Genomic DNA, 27925 nt, shown 5'->3' on the forward strand with positions numbered 1-27925 from the left:
TCTTTTGGACTGTGGAGGAAACCAGAGCACCTGAAGGAAACCCACACAGATATGGGGAGAACATGCAGACTCCACACAGACACTGATCCAAGCCAGGAATCAACTTGGGTTCCAGGCACTGTGAGGCAGCAGTGCTAACCACTGTGCCGCCATCATGTATTACTAACCTAGGTGCAAACCAATCAGTCCTAACCTTAACTCAGCTGCCCTGTCTATGCCTTAATGTACGACCCCCTTGTCGATTAAAAATCTCTCGTTCAGCCTTGAATATATTCAATAACTCTTCTCATCTCAGTCGTAAAGCCCTTCTTCCGTTCCACAGGAGAAGGAACATCCTGTCAGTGTTTACCCCCGTTCATTAAGAACACAGGTAATTAATGGGAAAGACTGCGAGGGTTAAATAAATCAGTTTGATTAAAACGTCATTGCAAAGTATGAAGAAGCATTCAAGGACATAAACTGTTAGTTCTCAGGTAGTACACAGCAGGTGCTAAGTCTCAAGAGTGGAATCACTCCACCAGATAACAGAAAGAGTGATTATACTTATAACTCCTACATTGAATTTGTTTATCTGTGGAACATCCATACCTCGAGAGGGTTCATTACACACCAGGAACACCGGACAACGAGGGGTAATTGACAAGTATGAGTTGACATGCTTATTACAAATTGTCCCCCTCTACCACGGCTACGTTCGCGGCCGGGTGTCCCTGGAGACGGAGCACACGATGTCCGCGGGCACAGTCGAGGCCTTCCGTGCCCGTTGGGCACCGCAGGGGCTGAGGTGCCTTATAGACCCCGACAATCACATTTTGATTTGACTTGTTTTAAGTTTCCTTTGTACTTTCTGTTTCTGTTCGGGCCGTTCCCCCTCCTTTTGGGGAGCTGCCTCCTTTTTCTTTGTCTGAACGTAATTTAAGTTTGTTTGCTTTGTTAAAAGAACTGCAGGAAGTTCCTTCCACTTTGACTCAAGAATATGATTACAAATTGTAATGGGTAATGAATTAGACTGGATAACATTTGTATACCCTGATAGGATATTATAATTAAGTAGACGGGCACGTGTTGTAATTGTTGAGTTGTACTCAGAACATAAAGCAGATTGTTTACTGATTGGACACATTATTAACAACAAATATACATCTTTGATTGGTACATGCTAATTTATTATAAAAGTATATCTGTCTCTGTAACTCTGCATTCAGAGCTCTCTGGGAAGGGTGTGAAGGCATTGGAAAGTACTTAAGGAAGTGGTCCCGGAAATAGTCAATCCATGGGTGGGTGGTTATTTTCCAAAATTCTTTGGATTCTGGACTAGTTCCAACAGATTGGAGAGTAGCTAATGTTAAATAAGCCCAGTATTCAAAAAGGGAGGTAGAGAGAAAACAGGATTATAAACCAGTGAGCTTAACGTTGGTATCAGGGAAGCTGTAGAGTCATAGAATCCTAAAGTGCAGAAGGAGGCCATTCAGCCCATTGAGTCTGCATCGACCACAATCCCATTAAGACCCTATCCCCACAACCCCATGCATTTAAGAACATAAGAACATAAGAAATAGGAGCAGGAGTAGGCCATCCAGCCCTTCGAGCCTGCCCCGCCATTCAATAAGATCATGGCTGATCTGTCGCTGCTCAGTTCCACTTTCCCGCCCTCTCCCCATAACCCTTAATCCCCTCTCCTATCAAAAACCCATCAACCCGCGTCTTAAAAATATTTAGCGAGGCAGCCTCCACCACTTCAACGGGCAGAGAATTCCAGAGATTCACCACCCTTTGAGTGAAGAAGTTCCTCCTCAACTCCGTTCTAAACCGCCCCCCCTTTATCTTGAGGCTGTGCCCCCTAGTCCTATTGTCTTTTTTGAGCGGGAAGAGTCTTTCCACCTCTATCCTATCCATCCCATTCATCATCTTATACGTCTCAATGAGATCTCCTCTCATTCTTCTAAACTCTAACGAGTACAAGCCTAGTTTATTCAGCCTCTCCTCATAGCTCAACCCCCTCAACTCCGGTATCAGCCTAGTAAACCTCCTCTGCACTCCCTCCAAGGCCAAAATATCTTTGCGCAGGTGCGGCGCCCAAAAATGCACACAGTACTCCAGTTGCGGCCTCACCAATGCCCTATACAGCTGCAGCAAGACCTCCCTACTTTTATATTCAATCCCCCTCGCTATGAAGGCCAGCATCCCATTCGCCTTCCTGACCACCTGCTGCACCTGCAAGCTGGGTTTTTGCGACTCATGCACAAGGACCCCGAGGTCCCTCTGCACCGTCGCCTGCTGCAGTTTTTCGCCCCGTAAGTAATAGTCCTTCCTACCATTCTTCCTACCAAAGTGGACCACCTCACACTTGCCAACATTAAATTCCATTTGCCATTTCCTGGCCCATTCGCCCAGCTTATCTAGATCCTTCTGCAGACTCTCCACACCCTCCGCACAATTTGCCGTTCCCCCAATCTTGGTGTCATCAGCAAATTTCGACACTCTACACTCGGTTCCCTCCTCCAGATCATCTATATAAATGGTAAAAAGCTGAGGCCCCAGCACCGACCCCTGGGGCACTCCACTAGTCACCATCCGCCAATCCGAATAGCACCCGTTGACCCCCACTCTCTGCCTCCTATTTGACAACCAATCCTCTATCCACGCTAACACCCTACCCCCAACTCCATGTCCCTCGACCTTCTGCAATAACCTCTTGTGAGGCACTTTGTCAAACGCCTTCTGAAAATCTAGAAAGACCATATCCACCGGCTCTCCTCTATCCACCGCCCTAGACACATCCTCATAGAACTCCAGTAAATTTGTCAGACACGACTTCCCTTTAATGAAACCGTGCTGCGTCTGCTCTATCAAGCAATTCCCTTCAAGATGCCTCACAATTTACCCTAGCTAGACTGTCTCACACTAAAGAACAATTTAGTATGGCCAATCCACCTAACCCACACATCTTTGGACTGAGAGGAAACCTACGCAGACAGTGACCCAAGCCGGGAATGGAACCCAGGTTCCTGGCGCTGTGAGGCTAAATACTGTACACTGTTGCTACAGTCCATTATCAAGCATTTGGAAGGCAGTGGTATCATCAGACAAAGTCAGCATGGATTTATACAAGGGAAATCATGCTTGATAAATCTATTGGAATTCTTTGAGGATGTAACTAGTAGGGTTGATTGAGGAGAACCAATGGATGTGGTTTATTTAGACTTTCAGACATAGACAAAAGGGAACTGAATGTACTACCTCCAAATCTGTAGATGATGCAAAATTGGGTAGGAGGGTGAACTGTAGGGAGGATGCAGAGATGCTTCAGTGTGATTTGGACAAGCTGAGTGTTTGGGTATCTGCATGGCAGATGCAGTATAATGGGGATAAATATGAGGTTATCCACTTTGGTAAAATAATAGGAAGACAGATTATTACTTGAATGGGATGTAAATTGAGAGAGGTGGATACTCAGCGAAACCTTGGAATCCTCGTGAAGTTGAAGATTATAAGATCAGAAATGATCTAATGGTGAAGCAGACTCGATGGGCTGAATGGCTTATTTGTGCTCCTATGTCATACTCCCATTTGATAGTAGTCATGATGTGGGTATGCCGGCGTTGGACTGGCGTAAACACAGTAAAAAGTCTGACAACACCAGGTTTTAGTCCAACCTATTTATTTGATAATATACTCGCAAGCTTTCGGGTTAGCCCCTTCGTCAGGTGAATGGAGAGTTCTGGCCTCAGACAGAGCATATAAAGCACAGACAGTTTAGAGATTACTGATTAGAATGCGAATCCTTACACCTAACCTGCTGTTCAAGACCTGAAGTGGCTGATAATGTGAGTGGAAGGAGCACTGATCACAGTTTAAAGAGATGTGTATTGTCTCCAGACAGTACAGTAAGTGAGGTTTTGCAAACCCAGGCAAGTCACGGGGGTTACAGATAGTGCGACATGAACCCAAGATCCCTGTTGAGACCGTCCTCATGTGTGCGGAACTTGGCTATCAGTCTCTGTTCAGCGACTCTGCGCTGTCGTGTGTCGTGAAGGCCGCCTTGGAGAATGCTTACCCGAAGGTCAGAGGCTGAATGCCCGTGACCACTGAAGTGTTCGCCAACAGGAAGGGAACAGTCTTGCCTGGAACAGTCTTGTTCGCAGCAAACTACCCAGCCTTCAGGAGAACAGTGACCACAATACCACACAACCCTGCCACAGCAACCTCTGCAAGACATGCCAGATCATCGACATAGATACCATCATCACACGTGAGAATACCATCCACCAGGTACACGGTAAATACTCTTGCAACTCGGCCAACATTGTCTACCTGATACGTTGCAAGAAAGGATGTCCCGAAGCATGGTACATTGGGGAGACCATGCAGACGCTACGACAACGGATGAATGAACATCGCTCAACAATCACCAGGCAAGACTGTTCCCTTCCTGTTGGCGAACACTTCAGTGGTCACGGGCATTCAGCCTCTGACCTTCGGGTAAGCATTCTCCAAGGCGGCCTTCACAACACACGACAGCGCAGAGTCGCTGAGCAGAGACTGATAGCCAAGTTCCGCACACATGAGGACGGTCTCAACAGGGATCTTGGGTTCATGTCGCACTATCTGTAACCCCCGTGACTTGCCTGGGTTTGCAAAACCTCACTTACTGTACTGTCTGGAGACAATACACATCTCTTTAAACTGTGATCAGTGCTCCTTCCACTCACATTATCAGCCACTTCAGGTCTTGAACAGCAGGTTAGGTGTAAGGATTCGCATTTTAATCAGTAATCTGTAAACTGTCTGTGCTTTATATGCTCTGTCTGAGGCCAGAACTCTCCATTCACCTGACGAAGAGGGAAACCTCGAAAGCTTGTGAGTATATTATCAAATAAATCGGTTGGACTAAAACCTGGTGTTGTCAGACTTTTTACTGTGTTTACGCCAGTCCAACGCCGGCATACCCACATCAGTACTCCCATTTGAACAGACTGTAGTTACACTCTGCCGGCTCCAGGTGGAGGTGTACAAGGAGGTTGGAACTTTTTCCACTGAGGAACCCTCTTGACCTGTAACTGAACCTTGTTGATGTGATACCAGAAGTGTGTAACTGTGTATTGGGTCCGGATGAGGGAACTTCCTGTCCGGGCGGTAGGTCAGGATCCGGTGGGAGGTGCAGCCGGCGGACCGGGTGCCGGGCTCGGGCCCACCGCAGGGTGAGTGAGGGAGGGAGAGAGAATAAGTACCCCCGCCCGGGGCTCGGTGCAGGCCGCAGCCCGGCTTCCGGAGCACCGGCCGGGCTTTGCTGCGGGAACCCGTGTCTGACTGAAATCCTTCCCCCGCCCGCGCGCCTGGGAATGAATCAGGGGCTGATCGACTGTGAGGGGCGTCACAGCCCAGGGGCTGATCTCCTTTTGTAACCCAGGAAACACTCAGCCCCCCCCCACTCCCCCCTCCCCCCAGCCCAGGGGCTGTCAGTGAGTTCTCCCCCCACCCCCAAAAGCCTAGGGGCTATCATTGAGCCCCCACCCGCCCCCACACCCACCCAGCCAGCTAGCCAGCCAGGGGCTATCACTGGGAGCTCCCCCAGGGAGTATTCATGAGAGTCCTCCCCTCCCTCACCCAGCCCAGGGGCTGTCACTGAGCACCCCTCCCAATTGCGCGCGATTGGCCCGTATCCCTCTATACCCATCGTACCCATGTTACTGTCTAAATGCTTTTTGAAAGACAAGATTGCACCTGTCTCTACTACTGGCAGCTTGTTCCAGACACTCACCACCCTCTGTGTGAAAAAATTGCCCCTCTGGACACATCTGTATCTCTCCCCTCTCACCTTAAACCTATGCCCTCTAGTTTTAGACTCCCCTACCTTTGGGAAAAGTTGTTGACTAACTGATCTACGCTCCTCATTACTTTTTTGGATCTTTATAAGATTATCCCTCAGCCTCCTATGCTCCAGAGAAAAAAAAGTCCCAGTCTATCCAGCCTCTCCTTATAAATCGATCATCCTTATAATGATCTCATTGACTAAATTAAGTCAATGAGATAAAACACAACTCCTTACGTACGGTGCACGTGAGGCATATATATACCAATCAAACAGCCATTCCTTCGGAAGATTATAAGTGCATTGTCTTTCACGCTACTTAGCCAGTCCTCAGCAAGACTAGACTGATGTTCCCATGGAGTTCCAGAGAATTACATCGCCATATTATTGGAAGGATGTGATTGCATTGGAGGAGATGCAGAAGACATTCACCAGGATGCTGCCTGGGATGGAACATTTAAGTTATGGAGACAAGTTGTGTAGACTAGGGTTGTTTTCTCTGGAGCGGAGAAGGCTGAGGGGTGACCTGAGCGAGGTGTACAAGATTATGAGGGGCATGGACAGAGTGGATAGGGGGCAGTTGTTCCCCTCAGTTGAAGGGTTAGTCACGAGGGGACTTGGGTTCAAAGTGAGGGCAGGAGCTATGGGGGGGGTGAGAGGAGAAACCTTTTTACCCAGAGGGTGGTGAGGGTCTGGAATGCACTGCCTGGGAGGGTGGTGGGGGCGGGATGCCTCACATCCTTTATAAGGTATCTGGATGAGCACTTGGTACATCATAACATTCAGGGCTATGGGCTGGCAGATGGGATTAGGTGGGAGTTCAGGTGTTTCTAATGTGTCGGTGCAGACTCGATGGGCCGAAGGGGCATCTGCTGCACTGTATGATTCTATAGGTTTAGGACCCTGTGCTTTCAGCAGATTCTGCACCGATGCCATTGATGTATGAGTTAGTTCGGTGTTGAAGTGAGCTGCCTCCATTCATGATATGTTCCCAGAGTCATTTGTGGTAGAGAAGGAAACCATTCGGCCCGCCGTGTTCGTGCTGACTATCCATCCAGCAATTCAGTTGCTCCCACCCAATCCCCACAACTCTGCAGTTTAGTTCCTTCAAGAGCCCCCCCAGTGTCCTTTTGAAATAATTCACCATCTACACTGCTGCCATACTCATGGGCAGTGAGTTCCAGGTCATCACCACTCACACCCTCCCACACACATCTTTTACCCAAAATCTCAATTCTTGTGTCCCTTAGTTCTTGTAGATCATCAGCTAATGGGAACAGATTTTCTTTGTGTATCTAACATAATCTTGCACTCCTTAAGGTTTTTAAAGTTGATTTATGAGTGTCACAAGTCGGCTTACATTAACACTGCTACTGTGAGAATCTCCTAGTTGCCACGCTCCGGTGCCTGTTCGGGCACACTGAGGAATAATTTAACATGGCCAATGCACCTAACCAGCATATCTTCCGGACTGTGGAGGAAACTGGAGCACCCGGAGGAAACCCAAGCAGATGCAGGGAGAACATGCAAACTCCACACAAACAGTGGCCAAGTTTGGAATTGAACCACGGTTCATAGAACAGTACAGGCCCTTCGGTCCTTGATGTTGTGCCAAGCTCTGTCCAAAACCAAGATCAAGCTATCCCACTCCCTATCCAATAACTACTTGAAAGTTTCTAAAGTGTCCGACTCCACGATCACAGCAGGCAGTGTATTCCACACCCCAACCACTCTCTGAGTAAAGAATCTACCTCAGACATCCCTCCTATATCTCCCACCATGATCCTTATAGTTATGCCCCCTAGCAACAGCTACATCCACCCGAGGAAATAGTCTCTGAACGTCCACTCCATCCCTCTCATCATCTCATAAACTTCTATTAAGTTGCCTCTCATCCTCCTCCGCTCTAAGGAGAAAAGCCCCAGCTCCCTCAACCTTTCCTCATGAGACCTACCCTCCAAACCAGGCAGCATCCTGGTAAATCTCCTCTGCACTCTCTCCAATGCTTCCACATCCTTCTTATAGTGAGATAACCAGAACTGAACACAATATTCCAAATGTGGTCTCACCAAGGTCCCGTATAGTTGCAGCATAACCCCACGGCTCTTAAACTCAAACCCCCTGTTAATAAACGCTAACACAGTATAAACCTTCTTCACAGCTCTATCCACTTGAGTGGCAACCTTCAGAGATCTGTGAATATGAACCCCAAGATCTTTCTGTTCCTCCACATTCCTCAGAACCCTGCTGGTGACCCTGTAATCCGCATTCAAGTTTGTCCTACCAAAATGAATCACCTCACACTTATCAGGGTTAAACTCCATCTGCCACTTTTCGGCCCAGCTCTGCATTCTATCAATGTCTCTTTGCAGCCCACAAGAGCCCTCCACCTCATCCACTACTCCACCAATCTTGGTGTCATCAGCAAATTTACTAACCCACCCTTCAGCCCCCTCTTCCAAGTCATTGATAAAAATCACAAAAAGCAGAGGACCCAGCACTGATCCCTGTGGTACACCGCTGGTAACTGGCCTCCAGTCTGAAAATTTTCCATCCACCACCACCCTCTGCCTTCTATGAGATACAGTAAGAAGTCTGACAACACCAGGTTTAAGTCCAATTGATTTATTTGGTAGTAAACTCACAAGCTTTTGAGGTTTACCTCTTCGTCAGGTGAATCTCCACATCATGACTTCTACGACATACTAAGAAGTCTCACAACACCAGGTTAAAGTCCAACAGGTATATTTGGTAGTAACCTGTTGGACATTAACCTGGTGTTCTGGGACGACTTACTGTGTTTACCTCAGTCCAACACTGGCATCTCCACATCTATGAGATAGCCAGTTACTTCTCAGATAGCCACAGTTCCTGGTGCTGAGAGGCAGCAATGCTAACCATTGTGTCACCTTGCCGTCCTCACTGTACCTCTTGAATAACCCCAGCCACTCGGTGCAGGCTTGATGGGCCAAATGGCCTCCTTCTGCACTGTAGGGATTCTATGATTCAAGCCAACATTGGAGCTAAAATCCTGCCTCACTCCTAGAATCATTCTGGTAAATCACTTTCTGAATGTTCTCTGGAGCACTTGTGTCTGTCCTCATACATCATTACAATAACTGCACAATCACTCTTTCATACAGGGTAATTATTTTATTTTTCATGGGACATGGAAATTTGCTGACTGGCCAGCATTTATTGCCAACCCCTAATTGTCGCTGAGAAGAAGTCATGTGTGGCACAGGTGACACAATGGTTAGCACTGCTGCCTCACAGGGCCAGGGACCCAGGTTCAATTCCCGGCCTGGGTCAATGTCTGTGTGGAGTCTGCACGTTCTCCCCATGTCTGCATGGGTTTCCTCTGCATGCTCCAGTTTCCTCCCACAGTCTGAAAGGTGTACTGGTTAGTGGATTGACCCGAACAGGAATGGGGTGACTAGGGGGATTTCACAGTAACTTACAATGTTAATTTCAATCTATTTTTAATGTATTAACAATGTGTTAATTTTAATGTGTTCTGTCTTATATGAACTTATGACTAATAAATAAACTTTTAAATTTTATCTTTAACTTTTCAATGTTGAGCTGCCTTCCTGAATTGCTGTAGTCCCTGTAAAAGCAAAGTATTGCGGATGCTGGAATCTGAAACAAAAACAGAAAAGCAGGTCTGACAGCAGAGAGAATAGAGCCAATCTTTCACATTTAGATGACCCTTCATCCATCCATGTGGTTAGGTACACACACGTTGCTGTTAAGTTTATTTATTAGTCACAAGTAAGGTTTACATTAACACTGCAATGAAGTTACTGTGAAATTCCCCGAGTCACCACACTCCGGCGCCTGTTTGGGTCAGTGCAGCCTAACCAGCACGTCTTTCAGACTGTGGGAGGAAAGCGGAGCACCTGGAGGAAACCCACGCAGACATGGGGAGAACGTGCGGACTCTGCACAGACAGTGACCCAAACAGGGAATTGAACCCGGGTCCCTGGCCCTGTGAGGCAGCCGTGCCACCCCTGTCTTGGAAGTGTTGTTAGGGATAGAAGTGCAGGATTTCTGCCCCATTTTATTCCATCTTATATGAACAGCATAGCTGTCCTTACACCATTCCTCCTCACATAAACACAGTCCCCTCATCCACCCATACTATCCTCACCCCCATGAAGACACTCCTGGAGGATCAGGTCCTGTGTTATCAATGATTTAATTCCTTTCCTGCTCTTTGTTTTCAGTGTGGGGCAGATGTAATTTTGGACAGTACTTCACCCTGAGGATTTATCGGACGAGGCTGCAGAGATGGGTCTCTTGTCGGACCCGAACCGGAGGCAGGTGCTCACAAACCTGCTCACCAGGATGAACACACCCCTGTGGTGAGTGCTGATATATAATGCTGCAGATAGGGGAGAAAAGGCATCTAACACACACAGTCCCTGATAGGACAGTGTAGAGGGAGCTTTACTCTGTATCTCACCCCATGCTGTACATGTCCTGGGAGTGTTTGATGGGGACAGTGTAGAGGGAGCTTTACTCTGTATCTAACCCCATGCTGTACATGTCCTGGGAGTGTTTGATGGGGACAGTGTAGAGGGAGCTTTACTCTGTATCTAACCCCATGCTGTACATGTCCTGGGAGTGTTTGATGGGGACAGTGTAGAGGGAGCTTTACTCTGTATCTAACCCCGTGCTGTACCTGTCCTGGGAGTGTTTGATGGGGGACAGTGTAGCGGGAGCTTTACTCTGTATCTAACCCCGTGCTGTACCTGTCCTGGGAGTGTTTGATGGGGGGACAGTGTAGAGGGAGCTTTACTCTGTATCTAACCTCGTGCTGTACCTGTCCTGGGAGTGTTTGATGGGGACAGTGTAGAGGGAGCTTTACTCTGTACCTAACCCCGTGCTGTACCTGTCCTGGGAGTGTTTGATGAGGACAGTGTAGAGGGAGCTTTACTCCGTATCTTACCCCGTGCTGTACCTGTCCTGGGAGTGTTTGATGAGGACAGTGTAGAGGGAGCTTTACTCCGTATCTTACCCCGTGCTGTACCTGTCCTGGGAGTGTTTGATGGGGGGACAGTTCAGAGGGAGCTTTACTCTGTATCTAACCCCGTGCTGTACCTGTCCTGGGAGTGTTTGATGGGGACAGTGTTGATGTGGGAATATGTTGGGAATATTCTGGTAGTTGTTCCTGGTTGTTTCTGATGCTCTCTCCATGTTCTGTCCTGTCTGCAGCTTCCTGTGTTACGTGGCTGGGATCACCTGGTTCATGGGCCTGGCCTTTGAGCCCTTCATCCTCCGAATGTACACATCGGAGAACGCCATGGGCTCCACCATGGTGGATGAGAACTTTGTCTATGGCGACAGAGCATTATCGTATGCCCGGGAATTCTCAGCACATGGGAAAAAGGCTGGGTAAGAGGGATAGGGATGTCAGAGACACTGGGCTATGGGGGCTGTAATTAGTTTGGAATAAATTTTATGGTGGGATTATCTTGGACAGTTGGGTCTGGATTCAGGGATCATTGATTGGAATGCTGGTCTCTGGCTGTGCCCAGTGGCGTATCAGCCCATGCAGAATTAAACAGCTTTTTATCCCTTTATTCTTTAATGACACCTGGGCATCACTGGTAAAAACTGGACATACCGCCCATCCCAAACTGAGTGGTTTGCTGGGCCATTTCAGAATCAGCCACATTGCTGTGGTTCACAGGCAGGCCAAACCAGGTAAGGATGGCAGATTTCATCGAGTCCTGACAGTGCAGAAGAAGGCCATTTGGCCCATCGAGTCTGCACCGACCACAATCCCAACCAGGCCCGAACCCCATGTATTTACCCTGCTAACCCTCCTGACACTAGGGTCAATTTAGCACGGCCAATCCACCTAACCTGCACATCTTTGGACTGTGCGAGGAAACCGGAGCACCCAGAGGAAACCCACGCAGACACGGGGACAATGTGCACACTCCATACAGACAGTGACCCGGGGCCAGAATGCCAGGTCCCTGGCACTGTGAGGCAGCAGTGTTAACCACTGTGCCACCGTGCTACCTTCCCTACCGGACATTCATGAACCAGATGGGTTTTTATAACAATCAATGTTAGGTTAATGGTCATCATTACTGGGACTAGCTTTCAATTCCAGATTTATTAAATTTAAAGTCCACCCAGCTGCTATGCTGGACTTGCCTGGATTAGTAGTCCTGTGATATTATCACTGAACTTCTTCCTGCCGCTGTCTGAGAGAGGGTGGGTTGCGATGTGTTATGACAGGGTGGCTGTCCCCCGGTCACAAGCCCTACATGGGAGAGTTCAAAGCTGAGAGTGCAGTGCTGTCCGATCCTAACCACATACCTTTCCTCTGCTCCAGGGAGATGCCTGTGGAGTGGCTCGTGAAAACCATGACCGGTTTGGGACTGGAGACGCACGTTCAGACCTTCTCCCGAACACTGCCCTTCCCAGATGAGATACGAGAGCGATATGTACGTTTTGAGGCTTTCTGACGCTTATGCACTGGAATAACCGCAACAATGCAGACTTTGAGGAATCTCACTGGCGTTCTTCTCCTTAACCTGCTCCCAATCCCCACCCCAGTGAAGTCCCCATGAACCCCAGCCACCAGGGGTGCCCCGGCCCAGACTCTGAACCAGGGGCTCGAGGTCATCTCACTGCAGCAAGGGAGGGGTCTGGGATTTGCAAAGCTGACCTACATTGTCCACCTCTAGTTGCTGTGTAGTGTGGTGGAGAGTCACCTTCCTGAAGTCTGTTATTGCAGCTTGATTCAGAGAGCAGGCGGGATCCAGGCCCCATGGTGTGGGTCTGGAGTCACATTTACACCCAAAACACGGATTGGGAAGGGGATCGGGTCTGGCTGAAGGATCAAGTAAAGGACAGGGATCAGGTGTGGGATGGGGGATCGGGCGTGGGGATCAGGCGCAGGGATCAGGTGCGGGATGGGGGGATTGGACGTGATGCTGCAGGATAGGGCACAGGGCAGGGGATAGGGCGTGGGATCGGGCATGTGTAAGTCCATGTCAGGATGGTGAGAGGAGGGAAACTTGCACAGCTAGTTGCATGGTCCATGATGGATGGAGTTATTGAGTAAGCTCACAGCTTGCCTGAGATAGTGCTGATGACACATTGCAGACGTGGCTGCTGTGCCCCCTCGCTGTGGGACAGTATTACACTGCCGCTGAGATCCACTGAGCTCGCAAAGGCTGATTCCAGGAATCTTGCAGCAAAACTGAAGGCCATTCAGCCCATTATGTCACTTTGATAGTTATCCATTGAGTCCCACAGCCCCTGTTCTTTCCCCTACTACCCCAAAAATATCGTTGTGAAGTAAACACCGGGTGAGGTCAGTCAGAGTTGAAGTGCAATTTGATTTTCAGATTATAAGTTTCAGGGGGCAGGTCAGAATCTCAGGTATAACTCCTGTCTCACTGCTGTGTTTGTAATCTGAGGTCAGTACAAGGTTTGGAAGCTCTGGTTCCAGTCATAGGTCCATCCCAACACTGGGTGGACTTTCCCCGTACACCAGCCAGCGATTTAAACTATATTAGAGGCTGGGGAAAATAGAACATGGTTTTGCATATAAAGAGGCAAGCCAACAACATTGTGCATTTATATATCACCTTTAATATCGGGACGAACTGACAAGTTTATCCAGCATGATTATTTTAATTGAGATTTCCAGCATTCGCAGTATTTTGTTTTAATAAGGATGGCAAATTTAATTCTCTGAAGGACATTACTGAACCGAGTGAGATTTTCAACAATCGATGATGGTCTTCGTTCCTCATTTTATATTCCAAATTTATTCGCTGGATTTAAATTCCACTGGCTGCTGTGGTCGGATTTGAACCCGTGTCCCCAGAGCATTAATATAGAGTGCGATAAGCATATTGATTAATAAAAGATGGGGGTTAGCTGTAGACTGTGGCACTGGGAGAAGGTATCAGAAGGGCTAGTAGTTCTATGGCTGTTTCTTTGATGGGAGTTATTTATTCAAGCTTTTCAATTAAAAACACAGATGGTGAAAGGGACCAATGTCTACGGGATTCTCCGAGCTTCCAGAGCCGCGAGTACAGAGTCCATTGTCCTGAGCAGTCCGGTTGGGATCAAACAGAACAGTCAGGCTGCTGGCCTACTCCTGGCCCTGGCCTCCTACTTCCGAGGTGAGGTACACGGGTTCACTTTCCTGCCTGCGGGGGGAGGGCAGGGGGCAGGGAGAGATGTCTACTGAAAACTCAATTTTCCCACCTGCTCCCTGTATCCCTTAATCCCCAAGAGACCAAAAATCTGTCCACACCAGCCTTAAATATATCCAACAATGGAGCGACCACAGCCCACTGGGGGAGGAGAGTTCCTCAGATTCACACCCCTTTCGCGGAAGAAATTTCTTCTTATCTCAATCCGAAATGATTGTCGAGGCTGTCGCACCCTTATTCTAGACTCCCAGCCAGGGTAAACAATCTCTCAGTGCTCACCCTGTCAAACCCCCTTACAGTTTTGTTGGTTTTTAATGAAATCACCTCTTATTCTTCCAAACTCCTAAGAAAATAGACCCGATTTACTCAGCCTATAGGGAGTGGGATAGCTTGATCTTGGGATTGGACGTAGCTCGGAACAACATTGAGGGCCGAAGGGCCTGTACTGTGCTGTACTGTTCTATGTTCTCTCATCAAAGGACAACCCTTTCATCTCCAGGAACGATCCAGTGAGCATTCGCTCTGACCATCTGCAATGCAGGTATTCTTCCCTAAATGTGGAGACCAGGACTGCGCACAGTATCCCAGTTGCGGTGTCACCAAAACCTTGTACAACTCTAGAAAGACTTCTTTATTCCTGTACTCCAATCACTTCCAATAAACATGTTATTTGTTTTCCTAATTGCTTGCTGTACCCAGATGTTAACTTCCTGCCTCCCTTAAATAACCACACCCAAGTCTCTTCGAATATCAACGCTGACAAATTTCTCACCTTATAAAAATAGTTAGGCCTTTTATTCTTACGATCAAAGTGAGGACCTTCACACTTCCCCACATTACCATCTTATTGCTCACATCACCTCTGCATCCTCCTCACAGCTTAGGTTCTTATCTACCTCAGTATCATCAACAAACTTTATACATTACTCTCAATCTTTTCACCTGAGGCACTGCTATAGATTGTAAATACCTGAGGCCCCAACACTGACCCTTGCCACACCGACCCGTGACACACTCCATCAGTGACGGCCAGCTTATTCAAATGGCTCGGTGTGTAATGAATTTTAGAGCCCCCTACGGTTATATATTTAAATGGTTGCGCAATTGATTTAACAGCTGGTCACATGATTTCACCATGGAAGGCATCTGCAGAAAATGCAGATGTATGGGATTGGGGGTGATTTAGGTACTTGGATCAGGAATTGGCTGGCGGATAGGAGACAGAGGGTGGTGGTTGATGGTAAGTATTCGTCATGGAGTTCAGTTATGAGTGGTGTGCCTCAGGGATCTGTTTTGGGGCCACTGCTGTTTGTAATTTTTATAAATGATCTGGATGAGGGTATAGTTGGGTGGATCAGTAAATTTGCTGATGACACCAAAGTCGGAGGTGTGGTAGATAGTGAGGAAGGGTGTCTTAGTTTACAGGGGGACTTGGACAAGTTGCAGAGCTGGGCCGAGAGGTGGCGGATGGAGTTTAATGTGGAGAAGTGTGAGGTAATTCACTTTGGCAGGAATAACAGATGTGTGGAGTATAGGGCTAACGGTAGGACTCTGAATAGTGTGGATGAACAGAGGGATCTAGGTGTATGTGTACATAGATCCCTGAAAGTTGGGAATCAAGTAGATAGGGTTGTTAGGAAGGCATACGGTGTCTTGGCGTTTATTGGTAGGGGGATTGAATTTAGGAGCCGCAGCGTCATATTGCAACTGTACAAAACTCTGGTGCGGCCGCACTTGGAGTATTGTGTACAGTTCTGGTCCCCACATTATAGGAAGGATGTGGAGGCTTTGGAGAGGGTGCAGAGGAGGTTTACCAGGATGTTGCCTGGTATGGAGGGGAGGTCCTATGAGGAGAGACTGAGGGATTTGGGGTTGTTTTCACTAGAAAGAAGGCAGCTAAGAGGGGATCTTATTGAAACATATAAGATGATTAGAGGTTTAGATAGGGTGGACAGTGATAGCCTTTTTCCTCGGATGGAGAAAGCTAGCACGAGGGGGCATAGCTTTAAATTAAGGGGTGGTAGTTATAGGACGGATGTCAGGGGTAGGTTCTTTACCCAGAGGGTGGTGAGGGATTGGAATGCCCTGCCTGCTGCAGTTGTAAATGCACCTAGTTTGGGGGCGTTTAAGAGATCCGTGGATAGGTTTATGGATGGAAAGGGTTTGGTTTAGGTTAGAGGTTCGTTGCGTTTTAACTGGTCGGCGCAACATCGTGGGCCGAAGGGCCTGTTCTGCGCTGTTATGTTCTATGTTCTATGATTTGATGGTGATGTCATTCAGGTGTTGCACAGGCTCTTGTTTTAGTTTGTTTGTACCCTGTGCAGGCAATATCTCCTACAATAAACCTGTTATGGTTAATTTGACTCTGTATCTAACCCCGTGCTGTACCTGTCCTGGGAGTGTTTGATAGGGGGACAGTGTAGAGGGAGCTTTACTCTGTATCTAACCCCGTGCTGTACCTGTCCTGGGAGTGTTTGATGGGGGGACAGTGTAGAGGGAGCTTTACTCTGTATCTAACCCTGTGCTGTACCTGTCCTGGGAGTGTTTGATGGGGGGACAGTGTAGAGGGAGCTTTACTCTGTATCTAACCCCATGCTGTACCTGTCCTGGGAGTGTTTGATGGGGGGGACAGTGTAGAGGGATCTTTACTCTGTATCTAACCCCGTGCTGTACCTGTCCTGGGAGTGTTTGATGGGGGGACAGTGTAGAGGGAGCTTTACTCTGTATCTAACCCCATGCTGTACCTGTCCTGGGAGTGTTTGATGGGGGGGACAGTGTAGAGGGATCTTTACTCTGTATCTAACCCCGTGCTGTACCTGTCCTGGGAGTGTTTGATGGGGACAGTGTAGAGGGAGCTTTACTCTGTATCTAACCCCGTGCTGTACCTGTCCTGGGAGTGTTTGATGTGTGCAGATCTATTATTTATGTGCTGGGCCGTTTGGTGTGATGTTGAGGTTTGCTCCTGGGCAAGTTGGATCAGCCTGTCTGGACCAGATTGACTTAGGGCTGTGAAGCAGGGTGGGGCTTGTTGGTTCACGTTTGCCTCAGCAGAGCTCGATGGGAAGCCCGACTGTTCCTAACACTGTTTCTGTCACAGGGCAGATATACTGGGCCAAAGACATCATCTTCCTGTTTAATGAGCATGATATGATTGGGATGGAGGCCTGGCTCGAAGCTTACCATGATGTCAACGTGACCGGTGAGTACAGCAGTAAATTCAATCAACAGATTAAATTCTCAGCTGAAAGAAAAGATGTGCATTCCTGTAGCACCTGTCACATCTTCCCAAAGAGTGTGACAGCCAATGAAGAAATTTTCAATTGTGGTCACTGTTGTCATCTTAGGTTGACAGATTGTACACAGGAAGATCCCACAAACATTATGAAAATGGCTCCACCTCCTGCTTCAGTCAAGACAGCTGGAATGAATTCCCTGGCTGACAGTGCGGCACTCCCTCAGCACTGACCCTCTGACAGTGCGGCACTCCCTCAGCACTGACCCTCTGACAGTGCGGCACTCCCTCAGCACTGACCCTCTGACAGTGCGGCACTCCCTCAGCGCTGACCCTCTGACAGTGCGGCACTCCCTCAGCACTGACCCTCTGACAGTGCGGCACTCCCTCAGCACTGACCCTCTGACAGTGCGGCGCTCCCTCAGTACTGACCCTCTGACAGTGCGGCGCTCCCTCAGCACTGACCCTCTGACAGTGCGGCGCTCCCTCAGCACTGACCCTCTGACAGTGCGGCGCTCCCTCAGCACTGACCCTCTGACAGTGCGGCCCTCCCTCAGCACTGACCCTCTGACAGTGCGGCCCTCCCTCAGCACTGACCCTCTGACAGTGCGGCACTCCCTCAGCACTGACCCTCTGACAGTGCGGCACTCCCTCAGCACTGACCCTCTGACAGTGCGGCACTCCCTCAGCACTGACCCTCTGACAGTGCGGCACTCCCTCAGCACTGACCCTCTGACACTGCGGCACTCCCTCAGTACTGACCCTCCGACAGTGCGGCACTCCCTCAGCACTGACCCTCCGACAGTGCGGCACTCCCTCAGCACTGACCCTCCGACAGTGCGGCACTCCCTCAGCACTGACCCTCCGACAGTGCGGCACTCCCTCAGCGCATTCCTCATGCTGAATAATGAGGTGTTTTCCTCTTGGTTCCGGTTACAGAGATCAGCTCGTCGGTGTTGCAGGGTCGGGCTGGAGCGATCCAAGCTGCCATCACCATCGAGATCAGCAGCGATGTTGTGACCAGCTTCGATATCAGTGTGGAGGGCCTGAATGGCCAACTGCCCAACCTGGACCTGGTCAACCTCTTCACCTCCTTCTGTCAGAAGAATGGTGTTCTGTGTACCATCCAGGGCAAGGTGGGTGCCCAGGAACCAGGAGACTGGTAACCGTGCCAGGATTGGGCAGCTCAGGATGGGGCTCAAATTGGCTGCAATGTGGGGGGTGGTCAGAGGATGGGTCAGGATAGAAGGGTGAGGTTGGGAAGGGGTGGGATCGAAGAGCGTCAGTTGGGGGCAGTGTGTATGAAATGCAGCCTGGTATTTGGATTCTGTGGGTGAGGGGGTCTGAGAGGCGGGTGGGGGTCAGAAGGTGTAATCAGAGACAGTGTTATTGGAGTCAGAGTAGGAGCAGGGCAGGGGTTGGAGCGTGCAGGGGTGGGTGGGGGGGTTGGTGTGTGCGAGGGGGGTTGTCGGAGGGTGCAGGGAGGGGGGTTCACAGGGTGCAGAGGAGATCTGAGGGTGCCCGGGTGGCGGGGGGGGGGGGGAGGGAGGGAGGGGGAGTGTGCCGGGAGGTGGAGCAGGTGGGGGTCAGAATGGGCTGGGGGTGGAGGGCGGCGGGGTTGGGGGGTGGAGGGCGGCGGCTGGAGGACATGGGGGTGTTGGAGAACGCGGAGGGTATCACGGTGTGGGTTGTGGGGCACAGTGGGGGGAGAAGCTGAGTCAGGTGATTATGGCGGGAAGGGTCTGGTGGAGTTGGGGTCAGCAGAAAGGCACTGAGCTTTTGCCCCGTGTGGTTTGTCTCAGTTACCCCGCATGGACGGAGATACCCTGGAGGGTTACATGCACTCACTGAACACCATGATGCTGATGGTGCTGAAACAGGGCTCGGGGAAATCACAGGGGGATCACGGCCTCTTCCTCAGATATCACATCGAGGCTGTGACCATCCGCGGAATCAACAGCTTCCGGCAATACAAATTCGACATGGTAACTGTCGGCAAGTGAGTATCATCACTAGGTAACCATTACCTCACTAACCAGAACCCTGATTAACCATTACCTCACTAACCAGAACCCTGATTAACTACTTACTTCACTACCAGAACCCTGATTAACTATTAACTTCACTACCAGAACCTGGTTATTTATTACTTGCACTAACCAGAACCCTGGTTAACTATTACCTTCACTAACCAAAACCGCGGTTATCCATTACCCCCCCACCAGAAGCCTGGTCAATCATTACATCACTAACCAGAACTCTGGTTAACCATTAAATTCACTAACCAGAACTCTGGTTAACCATTAAATTCACTAACCAGGCATTGCTAGTTACTGATTATCTCACTAACAGACATCACTGGTGAATTGTTGCCTTTGCGACATTGCTGGTTAACCATTACCATTAACAAGTGTCACTAGTTAATCAATACTTTCACTAAGAGAAACCCTGGTTACTCCAGACCCTGTCTAATCGCTGGGATCTTTTTCAGAGTGTTTGAGGGAATCGTGAGGAAGTTGAACAATCTGCTGGAAAAACTACACCAATCCTACTTCTTTTACCTGCTGCCGTCTCTGTCTCGCTTTGTATCCATCGGCTATTACATGCCTGCTTTCGTCTTCCTAATCCTCATCCTGCTGCTGAAGATATCCTTTCAATGGTTGGACCGTCCAGCCGTGACCCCGTCCCGCAGAGGGTCTGGAGATGGACAGGAGCAGAGATCCGAGTAGAGAGACACGTGTCGCTAAAAGGAGCAGGCCAGTAAAAATCAGCAAACCAAACACTGGCATTCGTTTCTAGAAGATTAAAACTAAACAAAGCTTGTGTGTTTATCACAAAGGGGATACAGAAGCCTTGGAGAAGGTGTTGGAAAGCTTTATTATAATGCTGGCAGAATTTTGTTGAGGTGGGAGGAGTGCTCTGTCTGCCTCTCGTTCCGCTGTGCCATCGGTCACAACTTAAATTTAAATAATTTCTCCAGTGAGCCATACAGCAGAAACTGTGCTTCACATATTAATCTCACAATGACAACTCAATATCCAGGTTTCTTCACTAAAATCAGTCATTAATTATAAAACCAGACTCGTTAAATGGAAAGGCAACGTTTATTTACATATAGTATGGAACCATAGAATCCCCACAGTGCAGGAGGCCATTCAGCCCATCGAGTCTGCACGGACCACAATCCCACCCAGACCCTATCCCCATAACCCCGTATATTTACTCCGCTAATCCCCCTGACACTAAGGGGTAGTTTAGCAAGGCCAATCCACCTAACCCACACATCTTTGGACTGTGGGAGGAAACCAGAGCACCCAGAGGGAACCCAGACACAGGGAGAATGTGCAGACTCCGCACAGACAGGGACCCAAGCCGGGAATCGAACCCGGGTCCCTGGCACTGTAAGGCAGCAGCACTAACCACTGTGCTACCGTGCTGCCTTAAGAAAGAATGGAATATTTAAGTATAATAATTAATCTAAATACCATAACACACTCTCACTGACCAAAAGAAAGAAATCTATTTCATTTTATTGATTTATTATTGTCACATGTATTAATATACAGTGAAAAGTATTGTTTCTTGCACATCATGGAGGCAGCATACCATTCATAGAGAATGAAAGGAGAGAACAGCACAGGAACAGACCCTTTGGCCCACCAAGCCTGTGCCAATCACATTGCCCTATCTGGACCAACCGCCTGTATCCCTCAATTCTTCGCCTGTTCATGTGTCTAAGTCTTAAATGACACTAACGTGCCTGCCTCACCTACCTCACTTGGCAGTGCATTCCAGGCTCCCACCACCCTGTGTGTAAAAAAACTTGCCCCGCGCATCATCACTGAACCTTCCCCCCCCTTACCTTGGACTTATGCCCCCTGTAATTGTCATTTCTGTCCTGGGAAAAAGCTTCCAACTCTTCACCCTATCCATACCCCTCATCATTTTATAAACTTCTGTCAGGTCGCCCCCTCAGCCTCTGTCTGTCCAGAGAGACGAACCCCAGTTTATTGAATCACGAGAGGATGCAGAAAGTGTTACAGTCACAATTAGGGTGTAGAGAGCATTGTTCGAGAGTTTAAAAGAGTTAGGATAGAGTTTTAGAAGCATAGAACGAGAGTGACAGAGAGAATTAGCGAGTATGCTGGGCGCAGCTCACAAGAAGCTGCTTCACTCCAGCATCTTTGGCACTGCAGTGAGGTGACGTCTTGTGAGCTGTCCCCACCATACCCTCTATCTGTTCTATACGTTTAAAACTCTATCAGATCAGCCATGATCTTATTAAATGGTGGAGGAGGGGCAGAATGGCCTCCTCCTGTTCCCTGCTTGGCTTCTCGATGCCAGCCGATGACTGTTCCTCTCCTGCCCAGGTGGATGGTGAGATGATCAGCAGCCCACTCGCGGGACTCCACCCTGTCACCCGGCTGGCCCTTGGGGCTAAGATGGTTAAACCTTCAATATACTGGGAGAGAACGCGCCAAGTGTCAGAGTCAGCTGGACGAAGGTTTCCCGGGGTGTCTCAGTGGAGAGGAGGCAGTTTCTCTGCCAGGATCAAGATTGCAATAAGAAGGTCAACACTGAACAAGGACTTGAAATAATCCAGGCTGACACTCACCGTACAGTGCTGAGGGAGTGCCGCACTGTCAGAGGGTCAGTGCTGAGGGAGTGCCGCACTGTCAGAGGGTCAGTGCTGAGGGAGTGCCGCACTGTCAGAGGGTCAGTGCTGAGGGAGTGCCGCACTGTCAGAGGGTCAGTGCTGAGGGAGTGCCGCACTGTCAGAGGGTCAGTGCTGAGGGAGTGCCGCACTGTCAGAGGGTCAGTGCTGAGGGAGTGCCGCACTGTCAGAGGGTCAGCGCTGAGGGAGTGCCGCACTGTCAGAGGGTCAGCGCTGAGGGAGTGCCGCACTGTCAGAGGGTCAGCGCTGAGGGAGTGCTTTTTGTTGATTCTGATTTTTCTTAATGTTTTTCCACGCTCTGGACCTTTGGATCCGGCTGTCGAAAGCTCCGGTGTGTCCCCAGGACTGTGCGGTGGAGGTATGGAGTGTGTGTATGGGTGGGGAGGAACAGGCGACAGGAGAAGGTCGGGGTGGAGGGGGGGGGGCGGTGGGTGGCGCGTGTGTGTGTGGGGGTATAGGGGAAGGGTTAAAACCTCCTCTGATTCTCTCTTGTCCTTTCCTGCAGCAGTGATTTGTTACATTCCAATTGTCATGGTTACAAATGGACCTTATCTTCTACAGGCCCAGGAAGTTTAACCCAAATACTGACCCCCATTGGCAGCACTGTGGGTGGGGTGGGTTAGCTGGAGTGCTGCTGGGGCAGGGGAGGAGGGGGTGCAGGTGGGGCAGAAGCTGATCTGTTGATGGGACAGACAGAATCCTCTGTCCTTAAGGCTCACTGTCAGTCTGTGGTGTTTATTCCAGTCTATAACATTCACTCCTGGTCTATGGGAGTCACTGTCCTGTTGTTACCTATCAGTCTATCAGTTACCTGTGCAATCTCTGTTGTTTTTCTGCAGAATGTGAGGCCGGGATACCTGTCAATCGCGACTCCAATTTTTATCTGTCACATCATGGGCCTTGCCCTCTACTACGTGCCGCTCCTGTGCCAGGGGACAGCTATGGACCATTTCCCGGTCTCAGAGACTGAAGCTGTCGTGCTGACCTCTATTGCCATCTACGTGGCTGGTCTGGCTCTACCTCACAATACACAGAGGTACGGTGAGGATGGAGAGACACTGGAATCAGAGAGAGACGGAGGCAGAGGGAGGGAGACGGAGGGGGGGCAGAGAGAGAGAGCTGGACACTGGAGTTAGAGAGAGTAAAATCTATAAGGAACCAAGTGTAAAACTTCATTTTCAAACTCATTTCCCGGAGATGAGGGGGTTGGACTATGAAGAGAGACTGAATAGACTGGGTCTGTACTCGTTAGAGTTTAGAAGGATGAGGGGGGATCTTATAGAGATGTATAAGATAATGAAAGGGATGGATAGGGTAGAGGTAGAGAGATTCTTCCCGCTTAGAAAGCACAGCCTCAAGATAAGGTGGGGGGGGGGGGGGGGGGGGGGGGGGCAGTTTAGATCAGTGTTGAGGAGGAACTTCTTCACTCAAAGGGTGGTGAATCTCTGGAATTCTCTGCCAGTTGAAGTGGTGGAGGCTGCCTCGCTAAATATTTTTAAGACGCGGGTAGATAGGTTTTTGATAGGCGAGGGGATTAAGGGTTATGGGGAGAAAGCGGGAAGGTGGAACTGATCCACTTCAGATCAGCCACGATCTTATTGAATGGCGGGGCAGGCTAGATGGCAGACTCCTGCTCCTATTTCTTATGTTCTTACGTTCATTGAACCAATTAGTCCAATGTACATCTGCCCAATATCAGATTGGATAAATGGGAATCATTCTCCTTGGAATAGAGCAGGCTCAGGGGAAGTTAAAATTTCTGAATGATTTTATTGAGTTGATAAGGAGACACTGTGGTGACAGAGGGGCTGGTCAGAGATATGGTCGGGGTTAGGTAAGGAGAGTGTTTGCTCATTGAGTTGCTACTAATGGGAATGCAGTGTCTGAATGGCCCTGGAAGCAGATTGAAGAATAAAAGGAAATGGGATAGATGCTGGAGGATTTCTGGAGAAAGAGCAGGGATTGAGTGGGATGAGTTAGATAGGTCTTGCATGTGTCTAGCAGAGAACCTTCCTTCTGCGATTGAGAATTGTCAGAAGTTACTGGATATTGATATTTGAGTATCTGTGATGTGTAACGTCCTGTTTCTTCCCCCTGCCCCCTCCTGGCAGTGTGTTACCGATTGAAGTGTCGGCCTGTGGCTGGATGACACTGAAGCTGATTTCCATTCTCTACCTGGCTCTGCTCCTGGGCTGCATCACCCTCATCAACTTTTCCCTGGGCTTCATCCTGGCTGTCACACTCATCCCAGCTGCTGCCGTAGCTCAGCCGGTCCCTCACAAGTAAGTGACGGCAAATAAAACAGCAGTTATCGAGGTCCCCTTGTAACAGAGTTACACTGCTGTGTGGAAAGGCCAGAGGAATGAATCACTCGCCAGCACGGGCACAATGCGTTGTATGTTAAAGTTTATTTATTAGTCACAAGTGGGCTTACGTTAACACTGCAATGAAGTTACTGTGAAATTGCCCTAGTCATCACACTCTGGTGCCTGTTCTGGTCAATGCACCCTAACCAGCACGTCTTTCAGAATCTGGGAGGAAATCGGAGCACCTGGAGAAAACCCACACAGACATGGGGAGAATGTACAAACTCCACACAGACACTGAGAATTGAACCGGGGTCCCTGGCGCTGTGAAGCAGCAGTGCTAACCACCGTGCTGCCCATGCTTTATTGTGTGCTGTTACTCTCTATGGAAACCAAAGGGTTGTTTCAGCTACATTTGTGTAGCTCCTGTCACATCTTCAAAATGTCCCATTGAAGAACGAAGGAGGCCTATAAGCCATTGTAACCCATTTCTATCAGATTTTAATCTAACCATCTCCCATCCTCAGTTTCAGGTCTCACATATGGATGGGAATGGAAATGGTCCAGTGGTATTATCGCTAGATTATTAATCCACAACTCAGCGAATGTTCTGGGGACCTGGGTTCGAATCCCGCCACGGCAGATGGTGAAATTTGAATTCAATAAAAAATATCTGGAATTAATCTACTGATGACCATGAAACCGTTTTCAATTGTTGGAAAAACCCATCAGATTCACTAATATCCTTTAGGGAAGGAAATCTGCTGTCCTTACCTGGTCTGGCCTACATGTTCTTCAGCAATGTGGTTGAATTTCAATTGCCCTCCAAGGGCAACTAGGGATGGGCAATAAATGCGGGCCAGCCAGTGAACTGTGAATTAATAACAGAACATTACTGATATATTTATCCTGGATTTATCCAATTGAATTTGAATTTCTCCTACTGCCTTGCTGGGTTTTGAACTCATGTCTCTACATCATCACTAGCTCAGTTTCTTAATAACTCTGCTATTATTGCTGGTATTTGTTTGTAGTTCAGTTGAGCTGTTGTAAGTAACCTTTAAATGCCTCAGAAAAAAGACCTTTCCTCCACACATCTGGAATAGTTTTGTAGCCAGCTCCCAAACTACTACATCTTTGACAGAAGCGAAATAGTGCGGATGCTGGAAATCTCAGAATCCTACAGTACAGAGGGAGGCCATTCGGCCCATCAAACCTGCACTGACCACAATCACACCCAGACCCTATTCCCGTAACCCTACATGTTTACCCTGCTATTCCCTGCCCCATACCTGCTGAAACTAGGGTCAAAAGCAGGCCAATCGATCTAATGGGAAATAAAAACAGAAAATGCTGGGAATATTCAGCAGGTTTGGAAGCGTCTGTGGAGTGAGAAACAGAGCGAACCTTTCGAGTTCAGTACAAACCCCAAAGGGTCACTCACATCGGACTCGAAACATTAACTTTAGATTCTCTCTCTGCTGCTGCCCAACTAGCTGAAGTTTTCCAGCACTTTCTGCTTTTCTCCATCTTTTCAGTGTAATTACTGGGTGTTTGTATGTGAGGCTGTGAGCACTGCACTTTTTCCTTGCCTCTGCCACAGCCATTTTCAGACATGCTGTCAGTGATTTTTAATTGTCCGTCTCTTTCTCCCTCACTCCCTCTGCAGGATGCTGAACGCCCTGTTCCTGATCCTGATGTCACCGGCCTGTGTCCTGCTGCTGTGTATTTACCTGTACCACGAACTGACCGAGTACCCCATCACCTTGCTGGAGTGCTGGCAGCTCTTCCTGCAGGCTGTTGCTGAGTCCATCCTCGACCATCACCTGTACAGTTCCATAGTTTATCCCTTCATCGTGTTCTTCATCTACCCCTGCTGGCTGCTGCTGTGGAATGTGGTCTTCTGGAATTGAGACAGATCCGCCCTCCCCCCCAGCTCGCTCTGACAGCACGCCAGCGGTGAATAAGATAATCTCCTGTCGACACGGTCGCCTGCACTGAGGGGTTGGAGATGAGGAGACCCAGGGTCCTTTATGTTCAGTCTCCATTTTCTTGGGACGCTGCATGTTGGGGATGGGACGGGCAGCCAGGGGTAAAACAACGCAGTGAGGAATAGAGTCGAGGGAATGGGGTATTGGAGAATTCAGAGGAGGGGGTCGGGGCCAAGTGATGGGGTCACAGGACTGAACGATCAGTATCATGGGATTAGTGGGCTTGGGGCTGAAGACCGAAGGCCAATGAGATTGGGAGAATTGGCCATTTCCTGGGGGGGATCCAGGGCAAGAAACACCCCAAGGAGCAATAAAAGCTTTCCGGTGACAGGGAAATAGAAAGATCCATTGTGATCTGGGGAATACCAAACCTCAAAACATACACTCCAGGATAGATTGAACCTTAGTCTAAACAGGATAGAGAAATATCTGTCTCACCAGGAACTTTATCAGAATGTACCTACGTTCCGTAAGGATTTCAGATCTTAATCAGCAGCGGGATCAGACAATGTGATGATTGGACGTTTGTATTTCAGTTGAGTGAGGAGCGATGGTGTGCAAGGTTTGAATACAAACTGCTGAGATGATCGCTACTCCCTCTACTTACACTGGATTTGTAAATAGGTCTCAGAGGTACATTTCAGTGAAAAGATTAGATGTTTGTATTTACATGGAGTGAGGAGCTGTCTCCCTCGAACATCGCCCTCCTATTGCTGAGCCTGTCATATTAAACTTGTTTTGTGTGGAAATGGTTTATTGTAATTTTAAGGAAACTGAACATCGTGATCCAGGTCCGCTTCCCTATGCTGGTACAAAACAGCATAAAGATTTTTAAACTTTACCCTCAAAGTTAATTTATTTATTAGTCACAAGTAGGCTTATATTAACATCACAATGAAGTTACTGTGAAAATTCTCTAGTGGGTACACTGGGGGAGAATTCAGCACGGCCAGTGCACCTAATCAGCACATCTTTCAGACTGTGGGAGGAAACAGAAGCATCCGGAGGAAACCCACACAGACACAGGGAGAACGTGCAGACTCCACACGGACAGTGACCCAAGCTGGCAATTGAACCTGGATAAAAGCAATATGCTGGAATCTGAAACCAAAAGAGAAAATGCTGGAAAGTCTCTGTAAGGAGAGAAAAGAGCTGACGTTTTGAGTCCAGCTGATCCTTTGTCAAAGCTGGGTCCCTGGTACTGTGGGGTAGTACTGCTAACCACTCAGAATGTCCCAGAGAACTTTACAGTTGCTGTGTGACTTTGTGAAGTGCGGTTACTGTTGTGATGTAGGAAACACATCAGCCACTTTGCACCCAGCAAGATCCCACAAACAGAATGTGGTAAATGGCAAAATCATCTATTCTGGTGAATATTGACCACGGTATCAGGGTTGCCTTCATCAACTGAGGGATTGAGTTTAGGAATTGGGAGGTAATGCTGCAGCTTTATAAGACCCTGGTCAGACCTCACTTGGAGTACTGTGCTGAGTTCTGATTGCCTCACTACAGGAAGGATGTGGAAGCTATTGAAAGGGTGCACAGGAGATTTACAAGGATGTTGCCTGGATTGGGTGGCATGCCTAATGAGGATAGGTTGAGGGAGCTGGGCCTTTTATCCTTGGAGAGACGAAGGATGAGAGATGGCCTGATAGAAGTTTATAAGATGTTGAGAGGTAGAGATTGGGTGGATTCTCAGGGGCTTTTTTCCCAG

At 48.7% G+C, this 27925-nt stretch overlaps 1 protein-coding gene across 1 annotated transcript; it reads left to right on the top strand.

The window, feature by feature from the left end:
• Positions 1-5099: 5099 nt before the first annotated feature.
• Positions 5100-27036, top strand: gpaa1 (glycosylphosphatidylinositol anchor attachment 1). The gene is made up of 13 exons (XM_080214100.1): positions 5100-5201; positions 10042-10179; positions 11033-11212; positions 12168-12279; positions 13830-13974; positions 17105-17206; positions 18179-18375; positions 19042-19238; positions 19731-19884; positions 22210-22272; positions 22754-22950; positions 24026-24196; positions 25890-27036. Exons 2-13 carry the CDS (start codon positions 10106-10108, stop codon positions 26131-26133), a joined length of 1836 nt encoding a protein of 611 aa, XP_080070226.1. The 5' UTR covers positions 5100-5201; positions 10042-10105; the 3' UTR covers positions 26134-27036.
• The last annotated feature ends 889 nt before the right edge of the window (positions 27037-27925 follow it).

The sequence above is a fragment of the Carcharhinus amblyrhynchos genome, chromosome 2, assembly GCF_965287045.1.
Source record: "Carcharhinus amblyrhynchos chromosome 2, sCarAmb.v2.hapA, whole genome shotgun sequence".
Taxonomy (NCBI): Eukaryota; Metazoa; Chordata; class Chondrichthyes; order Carcharhiniformes; family Carcharhinidae; genus Carcharhinus; species Carcharhinus amblyrhynchos.

Bases quoted from the DNA above. Each gene is read 5' to 3' on its own strand.
- gpaa1 (XM_080214100.1), top strand. From the start codon at position 10,106: ATGGGTCTCTTGTCGGACCCGAACCGGAGGCAGGTGCTCACAAACCTG. The intron at 18,376-19,041 runs GTGGGTGCCCAG...GGTTTGTCTCAG, and splicing joins TGTGTACCATCCAGGGCAAG to TTACCCCGCATGGACGGAGA. The intron at 24,197-25,889 runs GTAAGTGACGGC...CTCCCTCTGCAG, and splicing joins GCTCAGCCGGTCCCTCACAA to GATGCTGAACGCCCTGTTCC.